The 19,033-nt window shown below is 37.0% G+C and overlaps 1 protein-coding gene across 3 annotated transcripts in view; it reads right to left on the bottom strand.

Moving 5' to 3' along the window:
* Positions 1-19,033, bottom strand: part of Hel89B (histone acetyltransferase 1) — a 570,925-nt gene that overhangs the window by 109,251 nt on the left and 442,641 nt on the right. For all 3 annotated transcript variants that reach the window (XM_067150030.2, XM_067150029.2, XM_067150032.2), the window contains exon 27: positions 9,988-10,195. In XM_067150030.2, coding sequence (XP_067006131.2) covers positions 9,988-10,195 — 208 coding nt within the window. The remainder of the gene's footprint in view (positions 1-9,987; positions 10,196-19,033) is intronic.

Genomic DNA, 19,033 nt, shown 5'->3' with positions numbered 1-19,033 from the left:
AATAGTGAGGTCTTGACCTATAGTAGTGAAATGATGACCTGCTTCTTTCATATGAGAGCTCATAGTGGAAAATTTGCTGTGTTTGGAGGCATTATAATGTTCTAAGTATCTAGTGTGAAAGCTGTGGCCAGTTTGTCCAATATACGAGACGCCACATTGGGTGCAAGTGAGTCTGTAAATGCCTGAACCTGAGTGTTTTTCCAGTTCTTGAATCAAGTAATCCTGGCGAGGGTCCCATACGCTGGAACCATACTCTAGTTGGGGTCTTACCATAGACTTACATGCCCTCTCCTTTACATCCTTACTACAACCTCTAAACTCCCTCATAACCATGTGCAGACATCTGTATCCTTTATTTACAATCCCATTTTTGTGATTACCCCAATGAAGATCTTTCCCTATATTAACACCCAAATACTTACAATGATCCCCAAAAGGAACTTTCACCCCATCAACGCAGTAATTAAAACTGAGAGGACTTCTCCTATTTGTGAAACTCACAACCTGACTTTTAACCCCGTTTTTTTAACCCCTGCTGTCCATCTCACAACGTTTTTGAGGTCACGCTGCATTTGTTCACAATCTTGTAACTTATTTATTACTCTATAGAGAATAACATCATCCGCAAAAAGCCTTACCTCCGATTCCACTCCTTTACTCATATCATTTATATATATAAGAAAACATAAAGGTCCGATAATACTGCCTTGAGGAATTCCCCTCTTAATTATTACAGGTTCAGATAAAGCTTCATCTACTCTAATTCTCTGAGATCTATTTTCTAGAAATATAGCAACCCATTCAGTCACTCTTTTGTCTAGTCCAATTGCACTCATTTTTGCCAGTAGTCTCCCATGATCCACCCTATCAAATGCTTTAGACAGGTCAATCGCGATACAGTCCGTATGACCTCCAGAATCCAAAATATCTGTTATATCTTGCTGGAATCCTACAAGTTGGGCTTCAATGGAATAACCTTTCCTAAAATCGAATTGCCTTCTATCGAACCAATTATTAATTTTGCAAAAATGACTACAGTAATACAATCAGAAATAATGCTTTTCCAAAGCTTATGTGCAATGCATGTCAAACGGACTGGCCTGTAATTTTCAGCTTAATGTCTATCACTGTTTCCTTTACACACAGGGGATAGTATAGGAACTCTCCCATTCATTTGGTATAGCTCCTTCATGCAAACAATAATCAAATAAGTTCTTCAGACATGGTACTATATCGCAACCCATTGTCTTTAGTATATCCCCCGAAATCTTAACAATTCCAGCTGCTTTTCAAGTTTTCAACTTTTGTATCTTATTGTAAATGTCATCATCATAGGTAAATTTTAATACTTCTTAGTATTAGTCACCTCCTCTATCTGGACATTATCCTTGTAACCAACAATCATTACATCCTGCTGACTGATTACTTCTGCCTTTTGAAGATCCTCATACACATAATCTCCTTGTTCGTTAATTATTCCTGGAATGTCCTTCTTGAAACCTGTTTCTGCCTTAAAATACCAATACAAACCCTTCCATTTTTCACTAAAATTTGTATGACTGCCAATTATGTTTGCCATCATGTTCTCCTTAGCTGCCTTCTTTGCTAGATTCAATTTCCTAGTAAGTTCCTTCAATTTCTCCGTACTTCCACAGATATTTCTAACTTTATTTCTTTCCAATCTGCACCTCTCTTTACTTCTCTATTATAATAAGGTGGTTCTTTACAATTCCTTGCCACCTTTACAGGTACAAACCTGTTTTCACATTCCTCAACAATTTCTTTAAACCCATCCCAGAGTCTGTTACATTCTTATTTACCGTTTTCCACCGATCATAATTACTTTTTTAAAACTGCCTCATGCCTGCTTTGTCAGCCATACGGTACTGCCTAATAGTCCTACTTTCTATCACACTTATTTTTCTAATAGTCCTACTTTCTATCACATTTATTTTTAACTACGACAAAAACAGCTTCGTGATCACTAACACCATCTATTACTTTGGTTTCTCTATAGAGCGCATCTGGTTTTATCAGCACCACGTCAAGAATATTTTTCCCTCTAGTTGGTTCCATCACTTTCTGAATCAGCTGTCCTTCCCATATTAGCTTATTTGCCATTTGTTGGTCATGCTTCCTGTCGTTCGTATTTCCTTCCCAATTGATATTTGGTACATTAAGATCTCCTGCTACAATCACATTCCTTTCCAAGTCGTTTCCCACATAGCTGATTATCTTATCAAATACTTCTGAATCCAATGCAGCCCTACCCTTTCCTGGTCTGTGCACTCCAAGGACATCATGTTGCCTATTATCTTTAGAAATGAGCCTTACACCTAGAATTTCATGTTTCTCATCTTTAACTTTTTCATAGTTTACAAATTCTTCTTTTACCAGAATGAATACTCCCCCTCCCACCATTCCTATCCTATCTCTATGATACACACTCCAGTTCCGTGAGAAAATTTCTGTATCCATTATATCATTTCTCAGCCATGATTCAACTCCTATTACAATATCTGGTAAATATATATCTATTAAGTTACTTAATTCTATTCCTTTCTTTACAATACTTCTACAGTTCGACACTAACATTTTTATGACATCCCTATTTGACTTCCAGATCTCTGTACACTCATCACTGCTCCCTAGACAACACTGTTTCCCTGAACGTACTTCCCTATTACCCTTCCAAACATATTTCCTAACTTATACGTACCACTGTGATCTAAGTGAAGGCCATTTGAGCGCAGATCTCTAGTTCCTACCCACCCATTAGAATCTAGAAATTTCACTCCCGACTCCCACATACCCACTCCAAATCCCCAATCACCTTCCAGTCAGTATCCCTCCTACACAGTGTTCCACTGATAACAATCTCCGCTTTCTTAAACTTAACCCATGCTGCATTTACCAGATCCCATACATCTCCAACTATGTTGGTACTTATATTAGCTTGCCTTACGTTGTTGGTACCAACGTGAAAAACTACCACCTTCTCCTTTCCCTCCTCCTTTTCTTCTAATTTTCTCAGCATCTGCCTCAACCTAATTCCTGGATAACACTCTACCCTGGTTCCCTTTCTTCCACACACTTTCCCCACATGTCTAACGATGGAATCCCCCATGACCAGAGTCTCAACCCTACCCACCTCCTTTGATCCCCTCCCCTCCTGGTTAGCCCTATCTTTCCTGATAGCTGCAGAAGCTACTTCCTCCTCCCTTTTCTCCCTCCCATGACCCTGTTCTACCTGTCCTTTCCTATCCTCTACTCTACATTTTCTTTTCCTACCTTTTCCCTTCCTCCTACTTCCACACATCTCAGCAACAGTTCCCTGTTCCTCATCTTCCCTCAGTTGCTCTACCTGGAGTGGCTTGTACCGATTTCTCATAGACACCCATCCTGAGTTCTGATCCTGAATAGAGCCCTTAGCCTGCAATCTCCTTTCCCTTAAAACATTAGACCACCTGTCTTCTACAGTTCCCCCCTTTCCTTCCCCTTCCTCTTGTACACCTACTGTAACCTGTACATTGTTTGAGGGAGTCCTATCTTCCTTCATTTCTTCTGTGAGAATCCGAATTATCTCCCTCAAACTCTCCAACTCCGCCTCATACCCCTCAATGACTCGCTACACCCACAGTTCCTACACTTACACTGTTTAGCCATTCTTTACAGAAAAAATGAAAAGAAAAGGAAAAATAAAACAACTTGTTTTGTGCAAAAAAAGAAATGAATGAAAAGAAATATTGTCTAGGATAGTACTCAAAGATCACACGACAATTAGATAATTAATATACTACTACACTATAATACTACTTAGTCGTATTCTATGTTTATCCTACAAAACCCTAACAGATAAAAACTACTGTTAATTACTGAATAGTGAAAGGAATACACAAAAATAATCAATTCTATACTGCAGTTAAGCCTCTCCTAATTACAATAATAGATTTTTAGTAAGAGAGTTTCTATAGACACCTCTACTATACTACACAAAATTCTACAATAATAAAATAAGCACGCCTACTTCTAATAAGATATTACTCGTATACTACTGTACAGTATAGTAAAATAATTTTAAACTACATTCAGACGTATCCTTATTACTTATTATGGAGGGATCTATCCTTATTCTAGATATTAGTTCTTGATCTTGTCTGTGAAAGTTGTGACAGTAATGTTGTACTGTAGATTCTGTTGTTATATCATGGAGTTTAATGTTCAGCTAATATATTTTCCACTATTGGTATAATTTTGTTTTAACATAAGTAGATCACTTAATGGAGATATGTAGTTTCTTTAGCTGGTTGATCAGCAGATTTACTACTATGAATACTTCTGTATAGTGATGGGTCGATCTAGCTCTTTTGAAGGAGCTAGCTCATTCGCTCCTGCTCCTAATGGAGAGTTGTTCAAAAGAGTCCGTTCGTTCACGAACTGGGAGTATTTGAACGAATGAGATAGCGCAATATAGTTTACTTTTTTCATAACAGATGGCAACGCATTGTGCAGCTCAGTGACTACTCTTGGAATAAAACGAATGAACAACTAATATATGCACTGCTGTTAACACTGGGAACTAATCAAATTATACAGTTTTATATACAATAACAAAGAAATGTATCACAAATGTACAATTGTAATGAATGACATCAATATTACGTTGCCTAAATTCCAAGACTGCATGCACTGTATGTGATGTTTATTTGATATTGTCCCCTACAAATTTGGCATATAAGAAGTATTTGTAATATCTACGAGTGTAAGATAATCATTTTATTAGCACGGGCGGAAATTTCCCAACTCCGTGTTACAGAGAGCAGTGTTCTGGCACGAAACTGGATTTTCTAAGCGAAAGGGTGAGCTATGTATTTTTTGTGCCAGGCTGCCTGCTGCCCTCACGTGACCCACTGGGAGAAGCCAAGGTCGTCCGATCGATAACGAGCAAGGCCACATCACACCTGACAGTACTCTAATGAAATGTAACACCCTATCAGGTGTAAGTCACTGACCAATCACAGCCTACTACGGCGACACACCCTCATCTTAAGATGATTAAAAACCGGTGTTTCCAGAAGAAATTTCTCTTGATTTTGACTCTTTCTTGGATGATTGTCTTGGGAATTCTACGCTGACATTCACGTCGCAGACACTCTTGGGTTCGATCACTCGGCAGAACAGATTCATTGTCCATCCTAGATCTACGAGTTTAGCAGATTTTACGGATGAAGTTACGTATAATTCAACAATATAATTCATCGTGTGTGTGTGTGAACAGGGCACATCTAAAAACTTATTTGTCAGTTTCAGCTCCTACTACTTGTGAAGAAAGAAGAGGAACTACTGCATGCTGATCGAGATAATTCAAGATGCCACCACATCAGGAAGAAGAAGCCTACTACTATTCCATGTTAATCATCGAAGCTACAACGGTGTACTAAAATGTAAGGCAATCTCCGACATGGAGGAGATGATGACCGGTGGTGGATGACCTACCACATGTTCCGGGTCATCGGCAGAAATCCAGTCCCATCAATCATTTAAGTACAATTTTATAATATTTATCTGTTCAACTTTGTAGAGATAATGCTTCCTTATTCATTTGATGTAATTTTCTTCTAGTCTTGCTGTAGTTTGATATTTTCTTTCTTCTTTCCTTGGTGTAAGGTAGTTGTTAATTGAGTGTGAATGATTATTGGTTCCTATTAGATAGCTAGTGATGTGCGAGTGTCTTCTTACATTTATTCTAGCTGTCCCATTCAGTAGTATAGGAGTGATTTAAAAATCATTGTCCTTGTCGATAATAATAATAATTTAATTTTGAAATAATTTATAATTTATTTTTGTTGGAAGCCATGTGGGACAGATTGTCGGCACGTTTATCATGTCAAATTTTCCCTATACGTTATTATTTTTCTCTATGTGGATTTCAGGCGTGTTAGTGTCATCTGGTAATTTATCGAACATTAGCTTACGCGGATTTGTGATCTCGCACACTTAATAATAATAATAATAATAATAATAATAATAATAATAATAATAATAATAATAATAATTAAATTCCATCACGGGTTAAATAAGAAATTAAGGGTCATGAATGTAAATATTGTTTATTCTTGTGTGTGAAATATTATTATGTGCTCTAGTAGGATAAATGTGAGCCTGGAAGATGGCCAAATCTTGACGGATTATTTATTGCATTTGTGGACTTGGGAATGGATCAGTTATTATGTGTTTGACTTGCGAATCCATTTATTGAGTCTCATGTGAAGAATATGTGTTGAACATAATTTCTTCAGGTTAGTCAATAGCCACTGATTTTAACACGATGAGTGCCGAGCCGATTGTAGCACACTATTCCACTGGTGCCAGGCATGTTTTTGAATTGCATTCCGCTGGTGCCGAAGCAATTGTACGCGTTGTAGTCTGTTTATATAATCTTGGGATGTATTTATATGATGTACTAAGTAAATTTTATCTCACCATACCATGGTCATGTGTGACGCCATATGGTGTCACATCAATTTTTAGGAAAGATAAAATATCGCGTGAAGCCATATGGTGTCACAGAATTTTTTGTCATGGAATGTGCAATACGAATTTCAAATACGGGATATTTATTTGCTAATTCAAATGAACGCAATATTTATGAAAACCTAGTAAAATGCAAAACACGTAGTTATATTACATTACATATTGTTGTGAACAGTTTTCAGATAACTCTAAACAATGAAAATATGCGTCTCGGCACGCCTGAGTTCTTGTTACTCGTTGTAATTTTTCAAACCTTATTGGCAACGTTGTTCTAACATCGTCCTTTGTACACTTGTTTCATGTGCTATTTTCATATTTACGTTTTGCACATCTGATCAGGAAGTTAAGGGGAGCGCGCTAACTATACGCTACCTGGCTGCTAGCGCAGCTCGACATTGGTTCACGTCCGCTGCTTCGCTCCTCCCTACCTCTCCGCCACACCCCGAAACTCCCGCGGCACTTCTAATTTTATGACTATTTATTTGTTCAATTTTGGCGTTTAAACTTGCGCTGGGTGCATGCAGTTTTCACCTTAGCATTCTACTGCCTCCCACGAATATTCCTACCAAATTTCAACCGAATCCGAGTGTAACACATGTATGTGTTCCCTCGTAAGATTATTACCAATATCTTCCATTTTTTATTTTTTGCACAACTATATAAACTGAGTGATAATACGTACGTAAACGAGGAATAAACAATGCCTGGCGCGCTTTCACCTGTGACAATGACCACCGGCCAGTCAGTGGCTTCGGAAGAATACTGTGGCACCACAGGGTGGCATAGAGTAAAAATACATAGCTGGAATAGACCCTGAAGTTCGCCCTTAACGTAGTACCAATTTTAAGCGCATAGATGTCACAGTTGATTATCTATTGTGCATTGCCTGAAACTCAACTGTGCCGCCATATGGCGTCACGCCATCTCAAATTTGAAGACCACCGTGACGCCATATAGCGGCACGCGGCACCCAACGTGTTAAGTAATAATAATATCGTGACTCATGAACCACAAACGTGTACGTTTATATTTGATCTGCGTTATGTGCGTTTCTATAACGATAATTTTCTCAGATGATATCTATCGCTGATATTCTCACGAGCATCGTTGTTGAAATCTTTATTCAAGTGATAATCCTGACATCATCACACTCCTAGTTGATGCAAATGGTATTTCTTTACCTGATACCGTCATCAAAAATTTTCTAAGACTTAGATTAAAATTAAAATGTAATACTCATGGACTAGAAATCGTCGTAAACATTGTAAACTGTTACCATATACCCCAGTGTGAATGCTGTGTGTGTGAATAGTTATTATTTCTGTGGATTGTGATATTTGTAGTGATTACAATTTGACTCGATCACGTGTTCGTTGAGTGAGTACTGATTGAAAATATCGTTGTTTGTGTTGCTCCCATTTGTTGAGAAGTAAATCTTTAGTGGATTTTATTCTGAAATTAGATAGAGAAGGGTTTAATGTCTTAGATAAAAATGAATAAGCAAGTGTCATGTCCGTGGACAGGAGTCACAAACAATTTATTCAAAGCCTACAAATACTAGAATTTTCCCATGTGTGTAATACTGAAGAAGGATATTGCGTTAGTTTGAGTAATTATTATGGAAATTTTTGAAGTGATAATTAGGGAAAATTTTTCATTTTGTAAAATTAAATCTGAGGAAGACATGTTGAATAATATTTCAACAGAAATTTTGATTTTTTTTCATTTTCAATCTACTTGAAGTAACGTTAATTTAACTCGTTAAACAGGAAGGAATATAACTTAATCGATGACGATAAATGAATCAGGAAATATTTATAAAAAATTTAATTTGTACATAATCATGTTAATATTAGAGAGAGGTCTCCTCATAAAAACCCGTTTATTATTTTATTATGTCAGATGTAGGCTAATCCTCGTCTGTGTATTTCCAGAAATTATGTTACCAGAATTATGGGAAGAATATTTACGTTGTACCGAACGAACTGGCAGAGAAGATGTTTAAATTCCAAGATTTTGTCTGATTTAAATTGTTGTTTAAGAGTGCTGATTTATAATAAATGTTAAAATCTAATATTTGATAGTGTTGATTTTATTGTCGCTAGTCCTTATTTCTATTCCTGCCCTCAAAATTTTTGCAAAGCCAGAAAACAAACGGTCTACGACTGAGACTCTCGTTCTCCGGCTGAGTAGCCAGGTAAGAAGGGTGCAATATATTGGTATAACTTACACATCAATAATGATTTATAAATATATTGTGGTGTAAGTTACTACGGTATATAATATGGCATGATACATTTATTCACTAAAGCCCAAAATAGTGTTATGTTACATTTTCCAGCCTACTCATGGTTCCTGTTCTTATCTGAAGGAATGAGATAGCACAAGATAATTTACATTTCCCACAACAGATGGCAACAGAATGTCTGGTTCGGTGAAGGTACTGCCCACTTGGAATAGAACAAATGAATGACCAGTACATTGTATCAACTTGTGAAAATCTTAACGACAAATGTTCCACCTTTACAATACTGTAATTTATTTATTTATCACGTGCAGTACATTGGCAACTGATTAAAGGATATATTTTTATATATAATGACGAAGAACCACATGCACAAATACACAGCAGTAATGTATGACATCTAATACTACTTCACCTAAGTCCCATTCCCTCCTCTCAAAATGTTATCTTTCAAGACTGAATGCACCGTATGATACGAATGTTTGATATATTGGCACTCCTCACATGACTACACGTTAATAAATAATTATCTGAAAATAAACTGCAGTATACTACGGTATATACTATGGCATGAGTTATTTTTTTTTAAAAGCCAAAACTAGTGTTATTTTATATTTTCCTTAATTTCAGTTTTAAACTAAGTGGTATCATTTTATCCACTGTACCCTAAAACTGAATGATGTTGGCAACATATTGATTCATAAGAATGATCACATTTAAGAAATAGGCGAGTATTTGTCAGAAGGCCGAAGGTATGCATATAAGGGAACATACACCAAAAGTCATCTAGTAACTATGGAATGAACTACTACGAGGTATATTCATAGGTTATGCTACATCAAGATATGCCGATGGCAAGCTGCTGTAGAAAGGAATGATATATTGGCAAATACTGATGGTGGGTCTCACTGTGTTAACATTTTGGGTAATGTAGTTAATTAAGAGGTAAAAATAAGCAGCTTTTACAATACAGGCATAAATAAACTATAAAGAGAGGGCACATAACATTTTGCACAATAATTTCCTCAAATTATTTACTGTTGGCTTTATATTCATACAGAGCCATTCCTATCGCTAAATGTCAGATTTTAAAATATTATTTTCTTCCTTGCACCAACTCAGATAGAATAATTTCAGAATAAATCAAGATGTACAAGATATAATACTGTTTTATAAAGCATTTCTCATAAGGTTTTAGTTATACTCACCAGCCTCCTGTTCTTTTGCTGAACTCTTTGGATCTCTACTTGCAAGGATAGGTTTACTATAACGAGCAGTGAACTGTTTTTCTGTTCCTAAAAATCCTGGCATAAGAAAGTCGAAAAGTGACCAAAGTTCTAAAACGTTGTTTTGAATTGGTGTGCCAGATAAGATGAGCCGATGTTTTGCAGTCAACTGCTTTATTGCTTTTGAAGACTTGGAAGAAAAGAAGAAAACAATTACAGTTAATTTACAGAATATAAAGAATAGTAGCATAAAATTATATATGAACTATGACATAACATTTTTTTATATTTACCTTTTAGACCATCTTTTAAATCCATATTCTATTTTCATTATTAGAAACCTAAGTTATACGTTCAACAGACAACATATACATACATACATACATACATACATACATACATACATACATACATACATACATACATACATACATACATACATACCAACCTAAACATTAAAAACCAACCAATATACACTTCATGGATTTGTAGATTATTCTAAATCAAGAAAGTCACCATCATAATCATCGTCCTCATTCCCTCTTACCCAGATACTGAGGAAAGTGTAGTTTTCACCATTTCACTCTATCCCTCCACCATTTTTCACCAATCAGTATTCACTAACACATAGCTCATTGTTTTATGCTGTTGCTAAATCAAATCCATCCATCTGGGTCATATTCCCTCTCTCTTTCCTTTCATTTGTAATATTCCATTGTTTGTTTTGCATTACTTTTTTATTCATTCATTCAATGTCCAAATCATATGAGTCTATTTATCCCCATCATTTTACTTAACCTCCAGCAAAAGGAATACATATGAAGCCTGTTTAAAAAATAACCATACTTTGAAAATACCATGCAAATTTGAAGTCTAAATGGTAAGAGGCGCTGCAGAGTGGTATTCTTTCTAAGCAAATAACCATATGTCATACATTTATAAAATAATTAGTTATCACTCAGCAGCTGTTAGTTTGTGAGTGTGCTGGGTACCTATTGCGAGTGCTGAAATATACCAACATTTGATTCTGCTTCAAACTGGCGAAACCCTTTAAGGTAACATACCAAATGAGGAAGACAGTTTATGGTGATCAGTGCACAAGTTGCATGCTGTGTTACAATAGGTTCCAGGTTTTCAGGAACAGTCAACAGACGATGACATGAGTTGAGGATGCTCTTAAACAATGTGTGATGACACATTGCACAAGTTTGTGAAAACATATATTCTAATCACTGAGTGTCAGTTCACAAAGGAGCAGAAGAATGTAATATCTAAATAGGATTATATCATGAAATTCTTGCAGAAAAATAAGAAAGGTAAAGGAAAGCTTCCAAAGCTTGTTCCACAATTCCTAACTAAGATCCAGAGAGCCCTTCAAGTTTCCATCTGCAAAGAATGTTTGGATCATGTTAATAAAGATGAAAACTTCATAATCATAATCAGTGATGAAACATGGGTTTTTGAATACATCAAGATGAATATAAAACTATGACAGTGGTGAGGAAAAACACTGCCATGAAAATGTTGCTGACTACACGTCAACGGTGTTGTGTTAAGACTATACACTTTTTTGTACTGAAATGAAATGGCATATGGCTTTTAGTGCCAGGAGATCCCAGGAATGGTTCGGATCGCCAGGTACAGGTCTTTTGATTTGACGCCCTACGAACGGCTTATATTTCCCTAGTGCGGCCCATACTATTATATGGTCTTCCTTCCTGGCATCCAATTACAATGGAAAATATGAGGAAACTAGAGGGTATCCAGCGAAGAGCAGAACGTTTAATTAACAAACACAGCCAGGTCATTGCCACCAGTGAACTCGTTATGTACACAAATAGATGTAGCCTTCCTTAGGAAATCCCTGACAGATAACACACCCCTCTCCCCTTTCCACCGCCTGCAGCTCAATTACCACTCTGTTAAAAGAGACCAAGGAGTTACTCTTGTCCCTCCCTTCGCTAGAACAACCTCATATTTAAATGGGTTTTACGCAAGGGCTGCTCGTACCTGGAACCTTCTACCATCTGAGGTAAAGCTGCTTCCTCTTCTTCACTTCCTCCATGAAGTAAAGAAAATGTATATGTAAATAGAAACCCGTATGCGATGTATATAACTTGTATAAATTAGAATTGCAAGAAGGATGGGTGCAAGTACAGGTGTATGTGGGCGAATGTGTATGCGTGCGCGTGTGGGAGTGGTTGTGAATGAGTATGTATACAGGGATCTGAGTGAGAGTATAAATGGCTAGGTATTCTTACTCTAATATTTTCAGGATAAATCAAGATAATTATTATCCTAAGGGTACAGTGTTTGTAGTGTAAATATGTAAATTTAAAATTGTCTACATAAGTTTATATGTACATATTCAGTAGAGTTTATGTACACATGTGGAGATGGAGGCACTTCCGTGTATGTGGGGCTTGCCCTTTCTCGACCTGTGGGTCGTCATGAGGATGAAATGATGATGAAGACAACACTTACACCCAGCCCTCATGCCAGGGAAATTAACCAATGATGGTTAAAATTCCCAACCCTGCCAGGAATCGAACCTGGGACCCCTGTGACCAAAGGCCAGCACGTTAACCATTTAGCCATGGTGCCGGACACTTTTCTGTACTGATGGTTGAACTCTTACAATAATGCAATTATTTATTATTCCTCTTTTTCAATACATCAATATCATCTTATAAGACGAAGTGTTATTGATTCGGGAATTTTTGATGAACATGAAGACAACTGTGCTTCCCCATCCACCCTATTACCTGATCTAGCCTGATGGACTCATATCTATCCTGCAAGCTTAAATTTACCCTGAAAAGATTAAGATTTTAGTCAAATAAAGAGATCAAACTGCATACAATTTCCCAAATTGCTTGTCAAGAATGATTCGATACGTGGAAACAGCATTGGGAGTATTGAATAGGGAAGGGGAATACTTCAAAGGAGAAAAGCTAACTAGTTTGAAGGCAAGCCCCCTGAAGACTTATTTTCAAAGTGTGGTGACTTTTTGAAATGGTCTCATGCGTTCCCATTTATTTGCAGCGGTCTCACTAATAAAGTACTCAAAAAGGTCATAGAAGAGGGGAAGTTTTCTTTTCAATGGAATTTCCCTCACAAGGTTGTAACCTTTCATTTTCCAGATGGTAGGATCTTAGGAACGAAATATTTGATATATAAATGACAACTAACCATAAAGCAACACATAAACTCTCATTATTCACAAACCAATCAATCACTACTGATATGCATTTAGGGCAGTCGCCCAGATGGCAGATTCCCTATCTGTTGTTTTCCTAGCCTTTTCTTAAATGATTGCAAAGAAATTGGAAATGTACCGGACATCTCCCTTGGTAAGTTATCCCAATTCCTAACTCTCCTTCCTATAAATGAATATTTGCCAAATTTGACCTCTTGAATTCTAGCTTTATCTTCATATTGTGATCTTTCCATCTACCACCCCTCAAGGAAAATAAATAATAATAATAATTATTATTATAAGTATCAAAAAGGTGGAAATTTACTGTTATTGATTCAATAAGTGGTATGTTTCAAGCTGTCAGTGGAGAGATGGCGTGGAATGACATCAGTAGGCGAATAAGTTTGACTGGTGTCTTTAAAAGAATAAACAGTCACTTGATGATGTTCAGATGAAGCACAATTTATATCACGCCCCGTTGGAGCAGAAGTTTATCACTCACAGTTTAAAGAAACTCATACAAGTTCATACTCGTCGCGATTGAGTTAAAGTCCACGGACTCGAAGTATGACGGCCGCTTCACGCTATATTGCGGTCCTCGCGAACCGACTGCACGAACTCCACTGCCATGCGTGCACATACACACACTGGTCACACACTGATCTGCTAAGCGAAGCAGTACTGTATTTATATCCGATCCGTGCCTTCACATCTCATTCCATAACTTCGTCGTCTCATGTCGGATTTACATGAAACTTTGCAGGAATGTAGATAAAGGATTGGGCTACACGATGATGTGGTAAATTTTTATCTAATTAATATTGTGGTTAAAGTTATTATCCATAGAAACTCTAGGAACATTCCACACTAGTCTAGGCTCTCTGTGTTGCGGTGAGGCAGGCTGTGACGTCACTCGTTCTACGTCACACGCACACGGCTGTTGCTCGCTGTTCAGTCAGTCAGAGACTGCAACGTGCCCAAAATGCATGCATCCGGTATGCATTCGACATATGACCGTATGCCCACGTATTCCCATACTATAGACAATTATCTTGGTTACCACTGAATGACAGACGTAGACTCCACGCAACTACTTTGGTGTATTAAGTGCTTTCTGAAAACACTCCTCCTTACCTACCCACCAGATTTTGCTACCTTAGTTCCCTACACCTGTTCAATACCCAGTAAGGCTGTACGCTAGAAATTCCTGCGCATCGAACCGCAACCTACATCAGATCGTTCACGATCACCACCATGAGCTGGTGGAATGAACTCCCCAATGACATCAGGGAAGCTAAATCTAAGACAAAATTTAAAATCCTTTGCCAGTGTCATCTTATAAACACTTCCAGTCTTTGAGTGTGAATGGGATGCATGAATGAGAGTGAATATGGTTGTTTATTGTAATGTGTTCCTGTTTATACTTTAGTTATACTTTACTCACTTTAGTTAGTTTAGTTAGTGATACTTTCGTTGCTTTAGTTATACTTTACGTTGTAAAGATTTCATATGTTTAAATTTTATGTAAAAATTATATTGTATATACATGAAGTGGTTAAGTGTAAGAAAGGGCCAGGAGCCCTAACTTCACCACAATAAAGACGCTTTAATAATAATAATAATAATAATAATAATAATAATAATAATAATAATAATAATAATAATAATAATAATAATAATAATAAGTTGTGTCAACCTAATTAGCATTAGTGACAAATATTGAGAATGAAGTTTGTCGCCGGTGGTGGGACATTAATAACGTGGAGAAGTGTCAATTTATCAAGATGTGATCATTTAATTCTTGTCTTGTCACTATTCTAAACTTCTGCAAAATCACCATTACAAAAACAAATGAATATTCAAAGATATTTTCGAAGAAGTCAATTAATATTTGTTTTTGTGAATTTATGTAAATATATTAATGAGATTTTCAGGACTCATAAGAAAGACATTTAATTATATTTATTAAATAGTCATGACTGTTGGTAGAAAGAATTGTTATTTTGGTATTGGAGATCTCCTGAATTTGTGCTTATTGTAACTTGCAATCTGTCAAACAACATTTTGTATCACCCTGCATTTGCCACATAGAGGCTTCGATAACAAAATTGCTGCATTTCGCAATTGAAACCTCAAGAATTTCTCTATATTTGGTAATTTGCTTTAATTGGTCAGTATAACGACCTTCTTCATTGGCAAAACTTGGGTCGAATTGTATAAGCTTCCCTGATTGGCTGTTTGCGTGTTTCTCAACTTCCGGCCTTTGACTCCTCATTAGGAGAAGGGTTCCTGTCCACATCTTTCATTTTCGTACGCCCTCACGGTCGGACGCACTTTGGGTATGGTCCCATCAGCAGCTCCAGCCACTCCAGGGTAAGCATGTTTCCTTTTCTCAAACTTTAAATTAATATGTAAATTTATTTGCTTCGGAGACCTTAGAGTGTAGTTTTCGCCGTTTTGTTTTGTAATGCCTTAGCTCGTCAGCTAGGCATATCCTTTTCCTTTTGGAGGTAATTCCCTTTCATTAACCTTATTTAACTGTGTCATGTAAAACATAATTTTCCATCCGAGGTTGCCTCCCGTAGTCCTGCATTGATTAAATGTATGCTTTTTGGAGCTATGCGTCTCTCGCTGATGTGTATTAGGAAAGCGGCAACTCTAAAGGCCTCTGCATTAGATTTTACATTCCTTTGTCAATTATCCTTGTAAATTGTATGTAATACTCTGTAAATCACCTTTTCTATTTTCCTTGTACACTTGTAACATTCTGCTGAAAATGAAAATACTAAATGGTGACTAAGACAAGTATAAATAACAAAATTGGGCGCCACCTGCAAAACAATTGCAGGAATAATTAACTCTGTAGAGCAACAAGCAACTCCCTCTCCCAAGACGACGGTCATCAGGCTGACGAGGTTCCAGACTTACTTTATAACCTTACCTGTTAGTGTTTACCCCTGAAATTAAATTTAGGTAGCATGCCAGGTTCATCCTTACTCCACTGATAAAAGATTAACTACAAGTTTCATTCCATGACTTTACTCCCAAAATAATAAAAACAATGACAAACACCAACAATAATCATCACTTGATGAGACCAACTCGTGTTTGCCGTTTACAAAGGGGAAATATACAAACAACTGAAACCACCAACAAAATCACCAACTCGTGTTTGCCGTTTACAACAGGCAAGAATATAAACATCTACAAACCACCAATAAGAATTACTTTCACTATATACATTCATAACATACCTCCAGGTAGCAATCCCTACTGCACTCCCTACTGCTACAGAAGAAAAATCCTATCTAGTAAAGAAAACTATGACGACCTTCTCTACGTACGGATGCACCCTTCTTTATGTAGAGCATCCATAACCATATTTACACTCTTCTTCATAGATGTCTTGAGTCATCCCTGATTGCAGCACAGGTTAGTATGACCCCTCATGTTTCTCCAACTGAAATACAGCATACTCGGCCGACGAGTTCCTTTAGAGAGAATTTTTTTTTGCTAGGGGCTTTACGTCGCGCCGACACAGATAGGTCTTATGGCGACGATGGGATAGGAAAGGCCTAGGAGTTGGAAGGAAGCGGCCGTGGCCTTAATTAAGGTACAGCCCCAGCATTTGCCTGGTGTGAAAATGGGAAACCACGGAAAACCATCTTCAGAGCTGCCGATAGTGGGATTCGAACCTACTATCTCCCGGATGCAAGCTCACAGCCGCGCGCCCCTGCGCGCACGGCCAACTCGCCCGGTTTAGAGAGAATTAGCTCTGTGCACAACCACACATCCACTCCAGAATGTACATTCAGTATGCACCACCACATCCACTGTACATTATCTCACAGAAGAATTATTGTATAATTATTATACAGAGTTTGTGTAACATATAAACACTTAATAGTGTCTTTTACAGAATGGCTACCAGAAACTTTACGTGTCTGTAATCACAGAGTGCTTTCTCAGTAACGGATCCTGAAGAACACTAGAAAAACGCATGGGAAACTGCGCAAAGTAGCTCCCACGCACCGGTCCGAATGAGAAACATAATCAGAATGGCTTGCTGCACACGCGTAAATACTTATATACGCTTGCTACATGTGGTTATAGCATCCCGAAAAGTTTACTGATAGCAACGTCCTCACAGACACTTCTTCACGCATCACTCAGTCAATTACAAGTTGTCCATTTCATGACCGTATCGATGTTTAATCAAGAAGTAAGTATAAATAACCACCTAATCGATACTTTATTAATGCCTCAGGCAAAATTGAATAAAATTAAAACTTACAGGACATGTTTCGACCACTTAGTGGTCCTCTTCAGCTGTATAAATAAAGAACTGAAAAGAAAAACATTGACAATAAGCACAAATAAAAGTTCTTTGGAGACTCCTTTGATAAAAATGGAGGTCGTCAGAATAGGTCATCTTGCCTTTCGTTCTTGTTTGGAAAAGATGTTTATTCTGCGCTGTCTAGAGGGTCTGTCTTTGAGCGCGACCTGGTGAAGTAACGATGTGATACAGTTTGACAGTTCATGGAAAGCTCTGGAGAGAAGGGAAGTAGAGTTTCATCGTCATCTAAAATAACATGTGAGGGAGGAGGGAGATTGGGCTGTGCTTCTGCGATGTCGTGTTTGATTATATCTCTTGTTCGTCTAGTCTGTTTCATGTCTACCCATTCTAAGTATTTGCTAATATTCTCATATAAGATGTTTTTATGCTCGTTGTTTTCGTTCAGATTCTCTTCACCGTTTTCCAATTTATCAAGAACGATGTGGATGTTTTCCAGGTTGTTCATAAGATTACCTTTATTAATCATACAGATAATTTGAAGGTCCTGTTTTATATTGGTGAATTTGTGGTTGGACTCTTTCATATGGGATCCCATGGCAGAGAATCTTTTGTATCTTTCAGCATTGACGTGTTCTTGATATCTAATTGAGAAGTTCCTTCCAGATTGTCCCACGTAAGTTTTTTTACATTGAGCACAAGTCAGCTTATAAATACCCGACTCCTGGAATTCGTCATCTTTAAGTTTATTAGCTTTATTATGACTAAAGAACCTATGTTTCGTGTTGTTGTTTGTAGAGAAGGCTACCTTGGTATTGTGTTTCTTGAATAAGTTGGTGATTTCGTAAATCTTCGGGTTATTAAAGGTGAATTTTACATATCCTTTTTCTTTTTCTGAATGCTGTTTAAGTTTAATTTGTTGTTGGTATTTGCATTTAGTGATGATTTTATTGATGAATTTCAAACTGAAACCATTATGTAGAGCCTGTTGACGAATGAAAGAAAGTTCCTTTTTTCTGTCTGTTTCTGTTAGTGGAATTTCAAAGGCTCTGTTGACGAAACTATAATAAGCTGATTTCTTTTGCGAGATGGGATGTAAAGAATCACTTTTGATTGTAGTCGGGGTAAAAGTGGGTTTCCTGTATATTTTAAATTGGAAATGGTTGTCTTTACGAATTGTTTGGATATCCAGAAAATTGAGTATGCCTTTCTCTTCTTCTTCAGCTGTAAATTTTATGTTTGAGTCTAAATTATTCAAAGTATTAAGGATACTGTGACTATCATTTATTTCCTTGTTAATTATGGCATAGGTATCATCAACTCATAACTACGTATTTTATACCAAATCTTCGATAAAAAACTCCAAAGAGTTCTGCATTGCTATTAAAGATTTCAAGTTAACTTCATCTCATGTAACAAGTTCCTTCGACATCAAGGACATGTACACGAACATTCCTATTAAGAACACCATTGAGATTATAAAGACGAATTTATTATTTCACAAACGTATCAGTATACCTGAAATAGAAAACTTC

This window comes from Anabrus simplex, chromosome 6 (assembly GCF_040414725.1).
Source record: "Anabrus simplex isolate iqAnaSimp1 chromosome 6, ASM4041472v1, whole genome shotgun sequence".
NCBI lineage: Eukaryota > Metazoa > Arthropoda > Insecta > Orthoptera > Tettigoniidae > Anabrus > Anabrus simplex.
The sequence above is the reverse complement of the archived record's forward strand: the minus strand, read 5'-3'. Positions and strand labels throughout refer to the sequence as shown.